The sequence below is a fragment of the Suillus plorans genome (assembly GCF_016647745.1).
Source record: "Suillus plorans strain S12 chromosome Unknown HD556scaffold_7, whole genome shotgun sequence".
Classification (NCBI taxonomy): domain Eukaryota; kingdom Fungi; phylum Basidiomycota; class Agaricomycetes; order Boletales; family Suillaceae; genus Suillus; species Suillus plorans.
Window position 1 is genome coordinate 186571 of NW_024537391.1, and position 20581 is coordinate 207151.

The 20581-nt window shown below is 48.7% G+C and overlaps 3 protein-coding genes across 3 annotated transcripts; 1 reads left to right on the forward strand and 2 right to left on the reverse strand.

The window, feature by feature from the left end:
- Nucleotides 1–1431: 1431 nt before the first annotated feature.
- Nucleotides 1432–7028, reverse strand: HD556DRAFT_1429909 (uncharacterized protein; the record flags this gene model as incomplete). The annotated part of the gene is made up of 14 exons (XM_041304859.1): nucleotides 1432–1726; nucleotides 1806–1969; nucleotides 2002–2139; nucleotides 3074–3140; nucleotides 3399–3734; nucleotides 3785–3923; nucleotides 3977–4162; nucleotides 4361–4755; nucleotides 4803–4951; nucleotides 4999–5168; nucleotides 6135–6163; nucleotides 6215–6402; nucleotides 6453–6824; nucleotides 6873–7028. The coding sequence occupies 14 exons, from the start codon at nucleotides 7026–7028 to the stop codon at nucleotides 1432–1434; spliced, it is 2784 nt and encodes a 927-aa protein (XP_041164861.1).
- A 1209-nt stretch (nucleotides 7029–8237) lies between these two features.
- On the reverse strand, nucleotides 8238–10713 carry HD556DRAFT_1304511 (uncharacterized protein; the record flags this gene model as incomplete). The annotated part of the gene is made up of 12 exons (XM_041299685.1): nucleotides 8238–8494; nucleotides 8850–9041; nucleotides 9093–9184; nucleotides 9238–9381; nucleotides 9424–9578; nucleotides 9791–9816; nucleotides 9943–9967; nucleotides 10080–10174; nucleotides 10222–10257; nucleotides 10305–10395; nucleotides 10454–10462; nucleotides 10675–10713. The coding sequence occupies 12 exons, from the start codon at nucleotides 10711–10713 to the stop codon at nucleotides 8238–8240; spliced, it is 1161 nt and encodes a 386-aa protein (XP_041164862.1).
- Nucleotides 10714–11208: 495 nt separating this feature from the next.
- On the forward strand, nucleotides 11209–13655 carry HD556DRAFT_1438427 (uncharacterized protein; the record flags this gene model as incomplete). Its single annotated transcript, XM_041305841.1, has 6 exons — nucleotides 11209–11448; nucleotides 11506–11891; nucleotides 11935–12063; nucleotides 12114–12220; nucleotides 12274–12593; nucleotides 12651–13655. 6 exons carry the CDS (start codon nucleotides 11209–11211, stop codon nucleotides 13653–13655), a joined length of 2187 nt encoding a protein of 728 aa, XP_041164863.1.
- Between the last annotated feature and the right edge of the window lie 6926 nt (nucleotides 13656–20581).

Here is a 20581-nt window from a genome sequence, read left to right on the forward strand (position 1 = left end):
GACTCCGCTAGCTTGTTGTCGGGCAAAGGCCGATGCTGCGTTCGTACAGAGGGAATAATGGGGTGTGAGATGCGTGGTTCCTAGTACCTACAGCTCATCCTTTTCTATATTTCTATTCCGCAACAAATAGCGGAAAACTGTCACTAAGACGTTGTGCCCTACGAGCTGTCCTGGGGTGTGAGAATAGGTTGTGACATTAACTATTTAGTGTCATTACAACGCTACGCGATCACTGCCTCATCATCTGTGTGCTCAGACAGCGGAACTCCGCAAATACATAATCAGTTGTCTGGACATCAAGGACTGGATTGGTTGCTAGACGTTCCGGATAATGGGCGGGCGGTCCATCAACTTCCAGTAGTGGCACAACAAGAAATGGGCTTGTCTACATGAACTTCGTCTTAAATATGCTTTGAAACACCATAACTTGAATAAATACCATGACGAATCCTCGACCAATTTTTCCCTCCCTGCAGAACACTCAGCAAGTATTTCCCTACACAGTACTGTTGGTTGGTACATGTACATGCTCCCGGAAGACAATCGAATTCATGCTCGTTTCTGAGTCAGAGTCAGCTACGAGTTTGGCGTGATATTCTCGAACGCTAAGGATCAGGCGTGGTCCCAGCACAAACACCTGCACATCAAATAGAATCTGAAGAGCACCACTGAGTGCCGAAATTCCCATAGAACTTGAAATCTACAAAAATGATGAGCAGTGGTTACACGTAGATGCTAGCGACAGGTCGGCGCACCTCGAGCTCTGGAGAGTTAGTAACAAAGTCAAGGCAAGAGGCCCCAACAAAGCTAGCACGTGCGGAACTTGAGCAGAATAAAATAAGTGCATTCACACTACAAACTCACCTTGCAAAATAAAGCACGTGAGATCTTATCAGCACCCTGAAACAATCCCCGATGGTCGATTCTCACAGGTTCGTGGCATGCTGATGCATCAAACAGGGTAACTGTAGCGCACCCGTGATGCATCATTGCTGCAATCATACTACCCTTTCTCCTCACTAATGCATCAGCTCCCTCCCGTGCTGATGCATCAGCCCTCCCGCCAAGCTCCCTCCCGCTGTGATGCATCAGCTCTTTTCCGCTGTGATGCATCAGCTCCCTCCCGTGCTGATGCATCAGCTCCCTCCCGTGCTGATGCATCAGCCCTCCCGCCGATGCATCATGATGCATCAGCACGGGAGGGAGTTGATGCATCATGATGCATAGTAGTGCTCCGCTTGCCCATTTTGCTAATGCTTCTTGCCCGCCTGTTCGCCCGCTTGTTCTCGCCCCTCCGTTGGCCCGCTCGTTCTTGCCTCCCGTTGGCCCTCCCACATTCGCATACACCTACTACTCGTTCGAATGAGACAGCCAATGCTAGCACAAATTTATATTGGATCTTGCTACGTATGCATGTACTATGGGTACTAATCAATCAATGTCCATGTCTTGCTGAGTGACGAGTGAGTGGTTGAATATGTCCGCCAGTGCCAAGGTGTCAGTCCAACTAGTCCTGAAGGACTCAGCGAGCCTTCGACATAACGAAGCTTGACGTTTGGCATATGCTATCAGTCCCTCGCGCTCATCATCATCATCCACGTCGTGTAAGGCATCTTCTAGCCCTCGCTCGTCCCAGCATTGCGCATCCCATTCGAAAAATTGTAGGATCCTCCGCATCTCTTCCTTCAGCAGCTCCACCTCTTCAGCCCAGCGCATCGCCCGTGCCCTGGCTTTGCACCATTCGATTCGCATATCTAATTAACCGCGAACCTTAGGCTTGAAGCTTCCAAAACAAAAAAAAGTACTCGCCTTCCAAAGCATTGTCCTTGTCCATCTCGTCAGGTGCAGCTCCTCGCATATTCCAGATCCAAGATAGTTTTCTTGTCCCCTCTGATTCCCCCCATAATAGATCTGTCATCGAGCGGATATCCGCTCGGTTTAGTGGCCGCAGTGAGGAGTGCCACCCAATCTGATTCAGCAGTGGACCAGTGGTGCAAGAACCATGAGAGCCTTATGGGCACGCTCATACGTGCTGGCGGCAGCCTCAAGCCTTGCTTCAACAGCTTTGAGTGTATTCCGTGCCCTCGTATTCGCACCTTGTCCACGAAGGTTGCGATCTTTATACTTGAGGATTGCAGTCTGAGCACGCAAGTTTGAACTAGTGATGTGCACGGCCCGGCTTCAGGCCGTGGGCCAGGCCAAGCCGGGCCTGAATAGGCCAAGCCAAGCCGGGCCAAAGTCACGGCCTGGTGGCGGCTTTGGCCTGGCCTGACATTATGAAAAGCCGAAGCCGCCGGCTTGGGCCACGGCTTTTGGAACTGTGCCTGAGGCTTGCAGCGCCCCAAGAATCTGGCTTCTATCTCGTCTTGTTTTAGCTTTTCAATCACTTCCATTGTGCTTCATGTCTCTTAACTATACCAACTAGCTGATCATACGCATCAGATGACTGGTGAGCCATAGATATTGTCATATATGCTGATATTATGATCATATATAGAAAAGGTTTTCGTATTGCTGATACAGATTACGAGTACCTCGATCCCATCATCGGCGTGAGTATCTTTTTGAGTTATGCTCATGTGCATTATGACCCCTCACAGACACCTAGTACTTTTCGGACGTTGTGATCTAGCCTGGACATTATAATGTTCTCCACGGACAGCGGCAGCGCGGACACTAGACCTTACGGACCTGAAACTCACATTACCCCACGAATCTAAACATTCCTCATTTTCATTCCCTGTCACGCCGAATCGTAATTATTACTCTAGTTGATTGGACCGTTGTTCCATATCCCGAAAGTGCGGATTCTTTGTCTTCGAGTGCACGGTGTTCGCGTTGGAGCTCAGACTCATGCATCTTCTTGACATCGTCGAACTCGCGCTCAAGACTCTCCCAAGCTTCCTGTTCATGTTTCACTTGAGTTACTAAGTCTTTGATGTGCCCTGCTAGTTCTTCCTGATGGGCTCGGTTTTTGCACATCTGTGTTCATTTTGCGCGAGCTCAAGACGACACTGATATACTTCAAAAAGGCAACTGTCCTCCTCGCTACAAGTGGTGTTTTCGTCAGTACGGGCGATGTATATTCGCGCATGTAGACTCGACTCTGGATGGGGGGCTGGAAGCAGAAACATGACTCGCTGTCGTGACGTGCCGCTCAGGCTGCCGCATGCAGGACAAAACTACATTCTAAGATGTGCAGGTATGTCATATGGTCGAATCCCGGTTGAACAGCAACCTGCTCATACTCACTTTGTCAGGACCATGAATTCCCTACTCGAGCCGCGGCTCAGGCCAGAGCCGGGCCAAAGCCAGCCGTCATTGGCAGCTTTGGCCCGGCCTGGATTTTTTGCAGGCCAAAGCCGCGGCTTTTGGGCCAAGCCGGGCCGGAACATCACTAGTTTGAACGTAGGGAACGGAGTGCATCGTGAGCTTGCGCATACCGGAGCTTCCATTCGATGGTTTGGAGGCGGGTGTCACAAGGTGCTGTCTTGCCGATTTGGGATGGTAGCCAGAGTTTGACGGTTTCTGGTGTAGCTACTGCAGTGGCTATGCCACCAGATACTGAACTCTCACTGACACGTAGTGCAGCGAGCGACGGCATGTATAGTTCCTGTAATTTAGTCCAGGTGTCGATCCTGCGTTGCAGAGTGTTATTCCGCTGAAGCATCTTCCCTTCTTGATTGTCTGTTGCGTGAACTCTGAGGCCGGCTCTGTCAGCTTTCATTCGCCGTCTAGAAAAAAGTAAGACCAAGATCTCATATGCAGCACTCAGGGGACTTACTGTTGTTCCTCGAGTTCTAAGCCGGTACTGATCAATACACTAGGAGTACAGTCCTCGTGTAGCGCAAGGCAAGTCCCTGTTTGAATATCATTCTGGTCATCCCTAGCCAGTTCCAGTCGCACAGAAGCCATAGTGACAGCTATGATGCACGGAAAGATCAGCACACAGTGACTGATGATGATCCATACATACTTTCCGCCCTTCGTTCGAAAGGATTTGGCTTTGCAGGGTCACGCTCCCAAGCCTCCACCTGTTCTCTCCACTGGGCGAGAGCGGCACTATATTCACCTCTCAAACCTTCTTCAAGGTCATCAAGGGCTTCGTGATGATCCTGCCGCTCCGGTAATGCATCCTTCATCTTGTGAAGCATAGTATGACCTGATAATAAAGGAGGTCAGCCCAAATACGCTCTTCAAGACCGAAACTGCCTCGGCATAGTAAGGGGTTGATGTATTATCGAGGCGACTGGTGGATGGAGAGAAGGTGCATGGTGCGTCTGCACAATCGAGTGTCGGAGTAGTCGAGGTTAAGGTATCCAGTTGCAATAAAGGATGATTTCAATGAAAATGTACGAACCAAGTTTAACTACCTTTTTCCAATTTGAGTCTCCAAAGTAGTCGTCAAGGGTGTCTCGCCGTGCACCAGGACCCATCTCTTTAGTACTTGAAGCGACGGGGTTGATATTGGCCCAGCCACGCTCGGGTGCTTCTCCATCAGTCCGACCGACCCCACTCTTGAAATTGAACGAGAATGAGGTTTGACACTCCTCGATGTGAGCAGGAAGGTGGAACTTTGGGACGAAAAAAGAGATAGTTTTGAAAGTGGGCAGGAGGTGCATTGAGACTGGAAATGTGCTCATACGGTGCCATAATTTTTTGTGCCACTGGCACGCAATATCGTAAGATACATTCAGAGTGTCGATTACAGTGTGGCACAGCGTTGAGAAGAATAAATAATCCATGTTGACATATCTACAGACCGTTAGATCACCAATGTCTGAATGCAAAACACGATTTACCTTTCACCCTTTTGGAGATCTCCAACAGCATTGGGCCGTTTCATGTTGTGGCGGGCACAGTCAACAGTACCTAAACCTGTGGCAGCAAGTCCACGATTAGATTTTGTGTCTGCCATGTTCACAGCGTTGTGACTTGAGCATGTTGATTTCTGTAGAACACCATTAATACACGAAAAGAAGATTTAAATAAAACAACCTCTTGGGTATTGTCCGAATTGCTGTCCAAGAAGCCCTTATAAGCTTCATCCTCCACGAAATAGGCCCACCCAGAACTCAGGCTTGGGTCCACGCTGTCATTCGAGACAGCCTTGCGTTTCAACCGGAAGTTTGCATCGATAGTGTTAAGACCGTGCACAAAGGGTAGGACTGATTCCGAGGGGCTTGGCTTCAGCTCGTGCGCTGCGCCCCTTACCCGAGTATGTGCCCTTAATTTCAGAATGATGTCCGAAGAAAGTCCAAGGACGTCCGAAGGACGTCCGAAGCGTGGGAAAGTTCGGAAGGACTTTCCGGACGAGTGCGGGAAAGTTCCGGAGGAACTTCCGGAAATTACGATGAGGTTTCGTCCTGATACGGATACGTGTAATGGCTACTTATGACAAGTCCTAAGTAGAAGCAAACAGAGGAAAGGCTGCAAGGACAAAGTCCGAAGCAGAATAGGTCCGGAGGACCGCGGGAAAGTTTCGGACGAACGTCCGGAAACTTCGGAGGATCGGATGAGCGGATAAGCGGATGAGTGGATAAGCGGAGCTCTGGCCTAGGGAATTTCTCCCTAGGCCCGAGATGGATATTGACTAAGTCGATAGACTAGAACTGATGTGAGGACTTAGAGTGAGATCTAGTGCGAGGACTAATATGATATTCAGACTGAGGAACTACAGGACATATACAAGAGTTTATATACTAAGGAAATAACGGAAAGATCAGTAAGCAAGCGTCCGAGGCTATGTATGAAGCATAAGCAAAGTTATCAAGCGCGAGTCGGAAATGAAGCATAGGTTAACGGATCAGTAAGCATACCGGTAGTAAGTATAACCGAGATACCGAGGACAAGGAATACCGAATAGAGGAATAGGCTGTGTTAACGTTATATGCACAGGAATTGAATTAGGAAGCTTATCGTATATCGGATCGGATCGGACCGGACCGGACCGGACATCCGGATGAGATGCGTGGATTGAGGTATGGAGGTAAATGTATGTGGATGTGGATGTGGATGTGCAGGGGTGCAGGGATCCGGATGGATAGAGGACTGGAGACATGAATAGGGTGTCCGAAGGTCCGGATGAGGCGTGGGAATATTGTCGGATGTAGGTCCGGAATACGGGATATGACAGATAGCAAGGAACAATCCGTAGAGCCAACTAATAGTATCTATATCAGCGATAATACCACTCAAGCTATCTAAAACTCACCGTCGAGGTGCATCTTTCCAATTATCTGGAAGGTTCTTCCCTGGATGTGGACAAGCTGGGCACAATACAGCACATTCACCTTGAGCTGTCGCTTCTACACCCTTCGGATCGTGACCTCGCCCTGAGCGTTTGAGCATCTTCAGGTGACGCCATTCACGAATCATCCGCATAAACGACTCGTATCGATCCTGTAAAGAAGCTTTACTGACCATAAGGATACTTGAAATTTTGAACCTACCTTAATGAGAAGTAGACCGGTGTTGTCAGACATCCGGCGAAGTCCATGATAAAATTCATAGGCAGATATTTTTGACTCAAACGAGAGCAGGTGATACTGCTCCAGAACACGGAATGTTGCAGCAGTTTTTGGATCTGAGGTTGTTGAAGGAAATAATGACATTCGAAGTAGCTGTTGCATACGACTTTCGGCTATTGCACAACCGCAGAAGTCGAGTGACACTTCATGTATACCGAAGATGTCGATAATGACAAAATCGTCATTAAAAGCACGGTGAGGATTGACACATTGCCGGCCAGTGATGTGACCAAGCTGAATGCGGAGGCCCAGGGCTTTCAGAGAAATTCGCTCGAAGTATTGACCGTTCCACTTCTGTATTTGAGATTAAGTCTATTATCACAATTAAATGCAAAGACATACCTGCAATCGGTGAAGCGGGTGGTGCGCATGGACTGACAAAATACAAGTTGAGCAATGAAGCTCTGACCCGAAGCAGTCCTGACATTTGTACTCAGGATTGGGACCATCACACTCTAAGCACAACCACATGCTGACTCTTCCTTCAAGACGGATCATTTCTCGAAGGAATAACGCTCTGTGATTCAGCCACGTCAACAAAGGATGGTCCTGATTAAACATTGTGAGGGGGAAGTCAAATTATGTGAAACATTGTAGTGCACGTACACCTGCTGTTCGTTTTCTCCTTTGTTGGCCTAGAACATCTAATGATACTTCGAGTGGGAGATCGTCAAGTGGCTCTGGAATTGAAAAAAAGGTGTCTGAGTTGCATAGAGTTTGTTCCGCATGAGTTTGATCAATATAATGGTCCGGGATGGTTGCTTTAGCATTCTTAGGAGGTAGAAGACGCTTCTGCGTATAACTGACAGAGCCATCATTGTTGACTTGGTATTGGGTATGCTGGCGATAATGGACTACTGGCGCTGTGCGATAGAAATTGAGCTTTGGTTTCCTCTTCCGTTTTGGCGAGTTCTTCGAGGTAGAGGACATTGCCTTGGTACATATGATAGTCTGAACTGGATATGGTGGCCCTGCCTCAGACGGACCAGGACCCATAGACATTCTTAGATGGTGTCGAGCAAACAGAAATCATATGCAGCTCTCTGAGCCTGACATGTCATGTGACTTGCCGAAGGGCGTCGATGAAGCCAAACACTCATCTCTATCTAGGGATGCTCCAGAAATTTGATTGCTCTTTTCCTCAGCCAAAGCGGAATACCTGAGATACTGGCTACATGCCATGGGCCTCACAAAAACCTTATATCTCTTCCTTACCCTGATTGTCTTCTAACTGAATGGCTGCACGCCATGAGCCTCACAAAAAACCTTATATCTCTTCCTTACTCCGATTGTCTTCTAACTGAATCTGGCTGCACGCCATGAGCCTCACAAAAAACCTTATATCTCTTCCTTACTCCGATGGTCGTCTAACTGAATCTGGTTGCACGCCATGAGCCTCACAAAAAACCTTATATCTCTTCCTTACTCCGATTGTCTTCTAACTGAATACATTCTCCCATAATCGGTCCCGACTATAGACCGAGCAATGTTAGCAAATGCTACTAACGATACAACATCAAACTTACAGTGTGTCATCTACTGGCTGCGAGCCTACGCCAGATGGCACGATGAACTTTCTGTTCCCCGAGAAAAAGCGACCGAACAGCGAAGTAGGTAGGAGCACGATGGCCTGGGGCTTGGAGTTCAGTTTTTATATCATCCCTAAGGTGGGTGTTTAAGTATAAAAATGGAAATGAGATGGAAATCTCACCAGAGATATGACGGAAAAACTCCAATGTAGCGGCCATAGGTAACGCAGTAGAAAGGTGGTTCTAGATCGCGCTTGGCAGGCATGTTGTAGAATATTCCTAGATACGAAAAAATAAAGCATTCATCCGCCATAGCATAGACGGCCTCATCAAACTCGACACTGCCCTCGTACACAGTCACAGACTCCTCTGGCTCTGCCATGTAGGGTGTTGTAGTGATGTCGACCCAAAGGGGATCACACATGGAGAGACGGACTGGCAGCGAGGAAATTTTGGGTTAGCTTGATACCTAGCGCTTCCATTGATATGGCAAATCACTCACCTTGGAACACAAGTGTTAATGTTGATGAGTCAAATTGGCAGCGGCCAACGTGAGGTTCCAGTAGAAGCGTCTTAGACCAACGAGGGCTAGCGTTTGATAGAGTTTTGGTCCAAGTAGAATGGATTAGAAGCATCTTAGACCAACGGGGGCTAGCGTTTGATAGAGTTTCGGTGCTTGCAATCACCGGTGTCAGGATTGAAGATTACATGATTGATGCATCACTAACATCGCATCATTATCATAACTGCGAGACAGTGATATCACAAGTAGTCTGGTATAATAGCTCACCACGTGTATGACCTTCCAGCGCATCGCGAGGGTCGACCATGACATGCATGAGCAAGTCCTCCAGTGCTAAGATGAGGCTAGATGCTTGATGGGATATCAAATCTACTCGCTGCAACTCCTCTCCTGTCCCCATAGCCTGCAAAATGATCCCATGAAGTAGCCGGAGACGTTGTTGAATGCCTTCCATACCACCTAGTAATACATTGATTGAATGCATGCATGTTCCCGCGTCACCTGACTGACAAAGATCATTCACCAGCCCATCTAAAAGTCTTCGCGAGGATCCACCAATAATGTCTGCAAGTGCAGCTTCGGCACTTGTGAGGTCTTCCTGCCTAATGATAGTTTAATGTAAAGTTCAAGTAGCTATCAGTAACGTGCAGCTCACCATGGGTGCCTTTGTGATGATCTCGTGCGGACGCTGTACCTGCTACAGCTTTGGGAATCAACATCATTGTTGGTCGGACAGTTGTGTTGTTTGCAAGATTTTTGCCGGTTCTTCTTGCTGATGATTGCACTATTTCTGCGTCTCCTGATACATGTCAGTAGTTAAAACAGAAAAGCAAGTGCTTACTTTGCATAGTATTTCTTGCGGTAAGAACGAGCAGCCTCAATTTTATCTTGTGATGTGTGATACAGCCGAGGTCGGCCCATGATGTAGTAGTAACCAAGTTTAGAACAAGTTGTTGAAAGTAGCCGCGTCGACTTTGGGAGATTTACTACTAATTGCTTGATATCCGATGATCACCAATCATGTCTCACTCAAAATCAATGGTATAGCAGTAGCTAATTATTCAGAGCATGTATGTCGGGGTTCTACCTCATACAACGATCAAATTATGAGCTAGACTCAAGTAAATTGCAAGTTGAGTCTTATGGCGCTCGTTCTAACGTTCAACTATTCTACACGCAAAACTCACACATACAGACGAAACACACACACTCTTGTATTGTAGAAATATTAGTACTATACAATCAAATCTAGACATGATGCGACAACTACAACGTTGCAGGTGCTAATCAAGTAGAGTACAAGGGCAAATAAGAAGACCCGGCTGGTGGATGAGTTGCGACAAAAAGGATTAAAACTTACCAGCATTAGGAACCAATCCTCGAATCTTTTTGAGGCCCGGCCGGTGGATTAAAAGGTGCCAGCGTTAGCAACCAATCCTCGAATCTTTTTGAGGCCTGGCCGGTGGATGAGTTATGACAAAAAGGATCAAAACTTACCAGCATTAGGAACCAATCCTCGAATCTTTTTGAGGCCCGGCCGGTGGACTGAAAGTTGCCAGCGTTAGCAACCAATCCTCGAATCTTTTTGAGGCCTGGCCAGTGGATGAGTCGCAACAAAAAGGATTGAAACGAAACTTACCAGCGTTAGTAACCAATCCTCGAATCTTTTTGAGGCCTGGCCAGTGGATGAGTCGCAACAAAAAGGATTGAAATGAAACTTACCAGCATTAGTAACCAATCCTCGAATCTTTTTGAGGCCTGGCCGGTGGATGAGAGCAAGAATAATAGACAGAAATTTGCCAGCATTGGCAGCCTTGAAACATTTTATGAGTGTAGAATAGTTGAACAGATCCAGCACAGTAGAGTCTCACCTGTGTGTACTATGTGTGAGTGAGTTTTACAAATGTAGAATAGTCAGCGCTATGATAGAGTCTGTGACACCTGCAAACTGATCACACTGCCACACGCTAACTTGACGTTCTAAAGTAGGCTACACACATAAGCACATCAAAACTCAACTACTGCTTAATGTTCATTTCTCGATGTCTAGGTGAGTCTTTGGTTGTTTGATCCCACATTGTATACTTATTACTCGATGTCTAGGTGAGTCTTTGGTTGATTGATCCCACATTGTATACTCAGGCTTATTACTGTCACGACACTCTGTCCGAACACTTATTGTTGGTTCAAGTCACATCCCATCATCGTCATAGGTTAGTCTACATGATTGCATGGACAATAACAATGGGCTAATGGTGCACTCAGCAACAATGGCCAGTCTACCAACTTCATCTCAAGATCCACTGGAGGCAATATGAAGCCAATATCAATCTTAGTGCAGGCACAGCTAACACCTCCCGGTATGTAGTACGCAACACTCAGATTGTGTCGTCATCCCTCATTACCTGATCACTAGTCATTCTAAAACACAAATCGGTGCCAGTACCATTGTTTCCGTCGTTTCCATCCATACCACCCTCTCCTAATTTGACAATGTGGTAAGTCGACACCAAAATAGCTCTATTTTTTTTTATTTGCTCAGTATTGACTCGCGAATAATATAAGGATGGACGTCTACTTCATACGGGAATTATTTCCCCATCATCCTTCATATTCACGCACAACAATGCCAGCAGCTTCGTGGACTACCAAAGCGCAGTATACATGGCTCCAAGAACAAATGCCAGAGTACATGCAGCAAAGCACCGGGGACAAGGACTACTCCTGCTTCTGGCCCGGCATACACAAATATTGGTTCAAAACATGGCCAGAGCGCAATATTCTGTTCCCCGACATCCCTGGTGACGTGTCGCTCACTGTTGAGCAGACGAAACAAGAAGTTAAAGCTGAAGAGCAACGTAAAGTTGTAAGTCGTCGACTACGTGTTTTTTTTGTATCGTAAACTAAAGTAAAATACTTGTAGCAACTGGCAACCTGGTTCCGTTGGCGGGCGGGTTCATCCAAAAAGAATCGCGGCTTGAAGAAGGAACAGACTGTCTTTGATGCCGCCCTGCGACTGAAGACGCGTGCAAAGTCTGTCGAAGAGATCTATATGGGCATGGTCTACGACGAGCAGATCAAACCCCTGGTCAAGGCCGAACAAGAAGCGGGCAATGTGACTACTTCTGGTCACCGCATGGCATTGGGTCGAAGGTTCTTCAAGGAGCTCTTAGAAGATGAGTCGGACGAGGTTAAGAAGGAGGTTAGAAAGAGGTACGACAAGCAGATAAAAGGTAGCAAGGGAAAGGGTGACATACTGGATGACGAAGATGATGATAACGATGAAAGTGATCCTGATGCCATCGCAAAGTAAGTGTTTCGGTCGATGTAATCATACTCACATGTCCTACAGAGGTATTGACGAATTGCCAATCATATGCCAGCGCTTTGCACGCCTCGTCAAAAAACAAACTCAATTCATTGTGTCCTTCATGTGCGCCGGACCTGACCCAAGGCATAATCAGAACATAGTTACTTTATCGTAAGTGAACCGAATCAGCAGTATAACTAATGTGCTTACCTCCAACTAAGGTGCCATCCATCAGAAACCTCTGGTGGGCGCAATTTTGCCCACTTGTACCCTGACGAGGACTATGCCTTCCTCGGTGCGTACCAGGAATTTGCAGAATCAATATTCTGTAAGTCATTTCCTCATTATCATTATGGGCTCGCATTGATACACACTTGTCAGCTGCGAAGGAACATGACCCCTTGCTGCCAGCTACCACGAACGTCGGAGATGGCAACAGGAGTGAGGAACTCGAAGAGTATGGTAGCGGCGAAGAGGATGAAAGTGGCGAAGAGGATGAAAGCAGAGAGGAGAACGAAGAAGGTACTGATACCATGAGCTGGGATAACCCCGGCCTTTATACGATTTTGCAGACACCTGATGCATCAACCGGACCTGATGCATCAACGACAACTGATGCATCAATGGCAGGCACCGTGGCGCTGGCACCGGCTGGCTTCACTGATGCATCACTTCAGCTTATGGGACCATTCTACTCTCAGGTAAGAGTCTTACACGCCGTCACTCCCACTATGTTACCTGACGATTTTCTGATATAGTCCCAATATCCTGATTGGTCACTGGATTTGCACAGTGTTATGATGCCTCAAGCTAGTGCGCCTCTCGGCTCAATTGAACCATTCGAGGCCCGATTTTTACAGCCCGGTCTTATGGCTACGGGATATCTTGGTAGCAGTACCGTGCAGAACACATCATTCAGCTCACCAGCTTCTTTGGGATTCTCGCTTGCTGACACCATGCACGGGTGGAATTTCAACAATGACAATCTTCATTCGACAGGGTGGGAGACATCTAGTCTGTCTTCTTCGTTGACCTCTCCAACCTCCGCTGAGCGCAGTACCACGAGCCCTAGCCTTGACGAGCACCTTCCTCAATTTACTTATCAGCTTCCCACCCTTCCAGCTGCCAACCCCCCTTCTCCGACTGAGACCGCACAACCTGCTGAAGTTCCCGATTCACAGGCTGGTACCGGACGTGCTAAGTCCAAGCGCAAGTCCAAGTCGAAACTTCCTACAACCAAGTCTCTCACAGCACACACCGACAAGCCTCGCTCTGCCGCCAAATTTATCACAGACACTCCCACTGTTACGGCTGCACCCACTACAGCAAAACTCACTCCCCTGGTCAATTCTACTGAGCATATCCCTGTGATCACGCTTGCGAACGCTGCCAAACCCAAGGCCAAACCGAAACCCAAACCGAAACCCAAGGCACATCCTGTTAGTACCAAGTCTAGTGCAGTAACGGAGACAACACACGTCGCTGCAGATGATGAAGGTAACGTGTTGGGTGATTCGATTACTATCAATAATATCGTGCAAAAAGCTACTGCGAGTCAGATTGGAGCGGCACGTGTATCGAAGCGCATTCCAATCAAATCCAGGCGGAATGATATTGCTGACGCAATCGGGTCAGATGGCATGACATTCGTTGGTATTGGTAGCAAGGAAAATCCAAGTGTTTTGGAGGAGGTTGGGGGAACATCATCGAAGCGTACTGCTGACTCGACTGCAGAAGGTGTGATTCCAACAAAGTATGTCTGAAAAATCCTGCTCTATTCTCACTCGCTAACAGAAACAGGAAAAGACGAACGAAGGCGTGAGCCGACTGGCTTTATGTTGGCTCCATGAAGTTCTCTGTTTGATCCATGCTCTGATCATAAATTTTCACGCTATACAGATGTAATAGATGTGGTCCCTAGACCTTTATCCTGTCTATGATTAGTGAATGAAGTTATTCTTGCATTGTGAAAGCTTGTCGCGAAGGAAAAGCTAAGATCGGACGCGAGACAGAACAGAACGGCGTGACTCAGACTTGCAGGAATTGAAAGAATACGAGTAAGGGAAAACTTGAAAAGAATGAATATATGCGCATGCTACAAGTATCAGCCTGCATCGCGTGAAAAATTGGACTCGAGACGGAACAGAACATCATGACTCGGACTGACAGAATACAAGCAGTGATAAGTAAGGGAGAAAGGGAGAAAGGAAGAATGAATATAGGCTAGTATGCGCACGTTATAAGTATCAGCCTGCATCGCGTGAAAAATTGGACTCGAGACGGAACAGAACATTGTGACTCGGACTGACAGAATACAAGCAGTGATAAGTAAGGGAGAAAGGGAGAAAGGAAAATGAATATATGCGCACACTATAAGTAGTTGGGTGATGGGCTGGGAAAGCAATGAGCCGACCTGCAATGCATGGCTGATGCATTACTGATGCATCAGTATTGCATCAGTAATGCATCAGTAATGCATCAGTGCTATCCGAGGATCCACGCTGCACTGTTGCATCAATATGACACTGGGGCCTGCTCTTTCGTCTTTGATATTCCGGACTCAATACCATAATATATATACCTTAGCCTTTGCGCGATTCATACCTCAGCAGTTCTATTACTACGACGCTGAGACTTGTTTACTAGCCTCACCTTTCCACAGGTTATGAGCCCTGGTTCTTATTGAACCATCAAACGAGACTACAAGACAAGAATCTCGCTCGCGGTCACTCGCCGTTCACGCCTTCACACCATCTTCATCTATCCTCACGGCGGCATCGCCATGGGCAAATTTGATCATATTCCCGAGCTACTGGGTACGGAAAACTATGTGGGTTGGTCCACAAAGATGCAATATGCTCTCGCATGTGAAGATCTCTGGTGCCATATCAACACGAATCCCGATCCAACAGACTTACTCGGAGTGCCATCTTTCATTCCTGATCCCGCCGATCCCGACAACATCACACCCGCCAAAAGGACGGCGATGCGAGAGTGGTTGTTGAGTGACATTAAGGCCAAGGATCTTATTACTCGTCGTCTTAGTGCATCTGTTGGCGCGTTGGTATCACGCGCACACACTGTCTCAGCGCGTGATGCTTGGAGAACTCTCGCCGAACATTTCAATCGGACTGACACTAGCGCTCAATATCAACCACGACAGCGACTAGATGCTCTACGGATGAAAGATTCTGCTGACGCCACCAACTATGTTGGTCAGCATGCGGTACTTTGAGAGCGCCTTCGGGACTCAGGCGCAGCAATGCGTGATGGTGATGCCATCTATAGTCTACTTATAGGCCTCCCTCACACGCCCATCTGGCAACAGTTCCACGCTATGTTGGAACAACGCATGCATGACGAGGTGATGACAGCGCTGCCAGGAACCGTCTCGGCCTTCACAGTAGACAGTTGCGTGTCTCGCATCACTGCCGAAGCGGCACGACACGTGCACTCACATTCCATCATCAATGCCCACCCTGGCTCAGAATATGCCAATGCGACATCCTCCTCTGCTGCACCATCAAATGTCAACTCTATCACCGGACTCCGTAAGCACCGGCACAATCCAGATGGCATCTTCTGCACCACGCCCGGTTGCAACAAGGGAGACCACGATCATGCACACTGCTATGGGAAGGGAGGTGGAATGGAGGGCCAAGCGCCGTGGATGCGCAATCGGAAAAGGGAAGATGCCAAGGACAAAACGGCTGTGGCTGCAGCCGCCACTACAGTGGCTCCTCCTACATCCAGCTCTGTACCGGCACCTGTCATTGCGGCAGCTGCTACTGATATCTCCAGCCTCATGCACGACCTGTCCTTCGCATCGATTGCGGAGATACCAGACGAAGTTGCCTGCGCTGCAAACCTCCCGTTCACGACGATTTTAGATTCGGGCACCACGGTCACACTTGTCAAAGACCGCAGGTTCTTTCACACCTATTCTACTGAGGAGCCGGTTAGTGTGCTCACTGCCAATCATGGGGTCCTTCAAACGACTGGGCGGGGCACTTGCGTAGCATGGTTCACCATTGGGCAGCGCAGACTTCGTGTCCGGCTCGCCAACTGTCTTCACGCGCCCAGTGCCTTGCTGAATTTGCTCTCTGTAAGTGGAATGAACGCCAAAGGATGGGACGTCAACTTTCGTGCAAGTATGACCTGCGAACTCGCTTACAAGGGTTCCCCACTCGGCTCCATTCCAGCAACCGGCAAGCTCTATGCGTTGGATATCGAGTTCATCCCCCTCACAGCCTCTCTTCCTAGCCTACCGCAAATGCCAGAGGTTTCTGCATTTGCTGATGTTCCCTTGTCCCTGGACCTCTGGCATGCACGCATCGGCCACATCGGCAGAGACGCTGTGATGCATCTCAATCGCGTGGCTGACGGCGTCACAATCCAATCCTCCTCCCCACTGTCCCATTGTGAATCTTGCATCCTCGCAAAACATCCTCGACAGCCTTTCCATGCTTCTGAAACGGGACGTGCGTCAGCCTTCCTTGATCTTATCCACAGTGACGTGTGTGGGCCTATCCCAACGATCACTCCGCATGGAAAGCGCTATTTCGTCATCTTCCTCGACGATCACACTCACGCACTCGACCTCCAGCTCTTAGCCACGAAGGATCAGGCTCTCGAGGCTTGGCGCACTCTTCGCGCACGATGGGAAAATCTGTCTGGGCGACGCGTCAAGGTGTTTCGTTCCGACAACGGAGGGGAGTTCGTCAACGATGCCTTCACCACACACCTTGAGGAGACTGGAGTGGAATGTCAACGTTCTGCTCCCTATGCCCATCAACAGAATGGGAAGGCAGAGAGAGTCATGCGGACAATAGAAGGTCGGATGTTTGCAATGTTGAACTTTGCTCACTTGGCCCCGAATCTCTGGGGAGAAGCAGCACTTACAGCTTGTTACTTGTTTAACCGGACAGAGTCACGCGCACTCCCCACGGGCAAGACACCCTATGAGATGCTTCATGGCACCAAACCCAACCTCTCACACCTCCGCGTCTTCGGTGCAAGATGCTTCGCGCGCATTCCTCCCGAGCTACAGCAGAAGCTCGGCCCTCGTTTGCGCGAAGCTGCATTTATGGGATATCCACCCGGTGTAAAAGCATGGCGTTGTCGTGATGCGGTGACTGGCGCATTCTTTAATTCGCGCGACGTCATCTTTGATGAGACACTCTCTAACCGGCCCTTTCCTGACAGTGACGATGATGATGAGGATGCCACAGCTGTCCCGGTGGCGCCATCGCCACCAGCTCCTCCCATCCCTCCTCATGCCACATCACCTCCTCATGCGACCATCATCCGGCGATCCGGGCGTATTCCAGTCCCTACAGAGAAGGGTCAGTCACTTAAAGATCGTATCATCGCGGATAAGACTCGCCTAGCACGTCAGCGTGAACTCCGGAGCGCGCGGATCAATGGTATACCTCCCTCCACCATTGATGCAGATGTCCCTGCTATCCCCATTGTTGATACGCCTGCACAGATGCCAAGTGCTCCTCCTCCCGCTGCCGTGGATCCTGAGGCTATACCTGTCGAGGATGATGAGGCCGGATTCCCACAAGTCCTTGCCAACTTGATTGCCGTCGAAGTCACTTGCCTCTCAATCCGGAGCGACACTCGCCGGAATCCTTTATCAGCCGGGTATGATCTCAAGATACCTCCAGCAACCTTCGGTGAGGCAATGCGCCGACCTGACAGCGATCACTGGATGGCCGCCATGCGTAAGGAGATGAACCTTATGTCCGAGATGAACGTTTACGAGCTCGTCGCCTTACCTCCTGATTGTCGAGCGATAGGATGTCGATGGGTACTTGAATTCAAACAAGATCTCAAGGGGGGCCCTGTCTTTAAGGCCAGGCTGGTGGCCCAAGGATTCTCTCAGATTGCCGGCGTCGATTTCGGCCGTACCTTTGCGCCAGTGGCTAGATCTTCCTCCATCCGCATCATTTCGGCTCACGCAGCAAAGCATGACTGGGAACTCGACGTTTTCGATGCCAAACGGGCCTTTCTATGGGGAAAACTACGGGAAGATGTATATATGAAGCAGCCCCCCGGTTTCGAACGACTCGACTCTAATGGTTCCCGTCGTGTCGCCCACCTACTGTCGTCACTTTACGGCCTGAAGCAAGCAGCATTTGATTGGTACGAGCTCCTACGAGAGGTGCTCGCACGTCTTGGCTTTCTACGTTGTGAGGCTGACTACGCCGTTTTCGTGTTCAATCACGTTAACGGCGAGGGGGTGAGAATCATATGCATTATTGCATGGCATGTCGACGATGGACTGGCAGGATCGAACAATCGTGGGTTCTTAGATCGCACGAAAGCACAAATTGCTGAACGATTCGGAATCACGGACCTCGGTCCTGTAACAAAATACCTGGGAGTTCAATTCATTCGCGATCGCAAGTCCCGCGAACTCTGGATGCATCAAGAGGAATACATCATGTATCTACTCGAGGAGCACGGGATGACCAACTGCAACCCGGTTTCACTTCCAATGGACCTGTCTTTCCCTTTCGGCCGCACAACCGATGTCTTTCCCCTCGTCGATGACCTCCAGACCGAGTATCGGAAGCTGGTAGGAGAGCTTTTATACCTTGCGATGTACACACGCCCGGATATCGCGCTCTCTGTGATGCGCCTGGCGCAGTACAACGTGTGCGCTGAACCTAAGCATTACGCTGCAGCCAAGCACGTCTTGCGTTATCTGTCGGGGACGAAGAACACACGCACGCACTATGGGGGTGCTGGGATCAACTCCAGCCTTCACGGGTTCTCAGACTCGGACTGGGCATCGTGCCCTGAAGATCGAATCTCAATTTCAGGATACGTGTGGTTCTTCAACGGTGGGCCGGTCTCGCACTCTGCAAAGAAGCAGACCACTCAGGCCCTTTCGTCAACGGAGGCTGAATACATGGCGCTTACCTCTGCCATTCAAGACGGGTTGTGGCTTCAATCCTTTTTCACCTGTCTCAGCATCCCTCTGTCCCTCCCCATGCAACTCTTCGCTGATAACGCGGGCGCCATTGCTCTCTCCAAAGAGGCTGCAAACCATATACGTACGAAACACATCGACCTTCGCTATCACTTTATCAGACGACACATCGAGTGCAACATGTTCTTGCCGATCTGGATATCCACTCACAAGAACACTGCGGACATTTTCACTAAAGTCCTTCCCCGCCCTGCCTTTATTCATCACTGTTCCGGTCTTTCTCTCGCTTCATTTTGATTTAGATACTTTCGAGCATCGACTCGTTGAGGGGGTGTGTTGAGTTCAACATCGTCATCGCTCCACTTTGTCGTCATTATACTTTGTCATTTTCCTCTTTCGTCTTTGATATTCCAGACTCAATACCATAATATATATACCTTAGCCTTCGCGCGATTCATACCTCAGCGGTTCTATTACTACGACGCTGAGGTATGTTTCATCTTCTACTTGCACGCCGTCTATCTCTGACTCCGTTTCACGTATAGACTTGTTTACTAGGTACCATCAATATGAGCGGTTCTATTACTACGACGCTGAGACTTGTTTACTAGCCTCACCTTTCCACACTGGTGTGTAAGCGATGGGTGTGAGCGAGCTGCCTACTCATACCATACTATTATTAGATCCACGTGACACGGTTGCGGTGCCGTTGCTATACCCCAACACCGCCTAGTGACGGAAACCTTTAAGCTCGCCGTGCGACACAACGAGCTAGCGTATCTCACGTTCAAGTTATCAGATCAACGTATTCCGATAGTACATGCAGTAATGATTGAAATATGTAGGCGATCCCATGAACTAGACTAACTAGACTTATGGCAATATTTGGAACGGTACTATGATCATAGTATCTCCATCCAATCATCGATGACTCAATTCAGAGCGCTTGCGGGTTTGGCGATGCTGTGGAGTAGTTGTTTGCCTTCTTCGACACCCTCGGGATGTAAAAAATGAGTAGCTAAATACTCGGAAAAGGTGAAATTGCGAGGTGGGCAGGAGCAAGAGACGCTGTGCCACCTCACTTAATTTGCGTTTAGACTGAACATCTACGTCAGCCGAGGCACGAGGCTGACTTAAAAAACCAAGTCCGTCTATCAACGGTTGGCCTCATAGATGGGACTGGTCACGAATCTACTTACGCCGCTCTATCCACCGTAGCTTAGTCAGCCATTCAGGCTTTGTCCGTAATAGGTAAGTCTACTAGTGCTCTTCAAAGCTTCACCGGTGCACCACTTCTTGCTCGCGACACACAGGCACGCAGTCGCGGATACACCGCTCCAAGAGGATAAAAGCCTGAAATTTCGACTACAGTCACAAAACTACTGTCTTTAAGGTCAACAAGACACTAGATATCGGGTGGACTCCGGAACAGGAAGAAAAAGGAAAGGAACGCGTAGACCGTCGGCCGATGGCGACATCGAGCAACCTATGGCGAAAGAAAAGCAACAATATCATCAAGAAGTTTACCATGATCTATAGCCGTCAATCTCCCTGCTGTATGGAGGCCATCTAGACGAGTTGCCCAGAATCCCGGATTCACTCACCCAATATCAATATTTAATGACGAGACAATTCCGAAGCTGACTCGAATGACCTTTCAGCCGAAGACCCGACCATGGCACCACAAGGGGTAGATAGAAGTCGAGGAACTTGGCGTCCTTATGATTTGTCAGGGGATAGATCCAG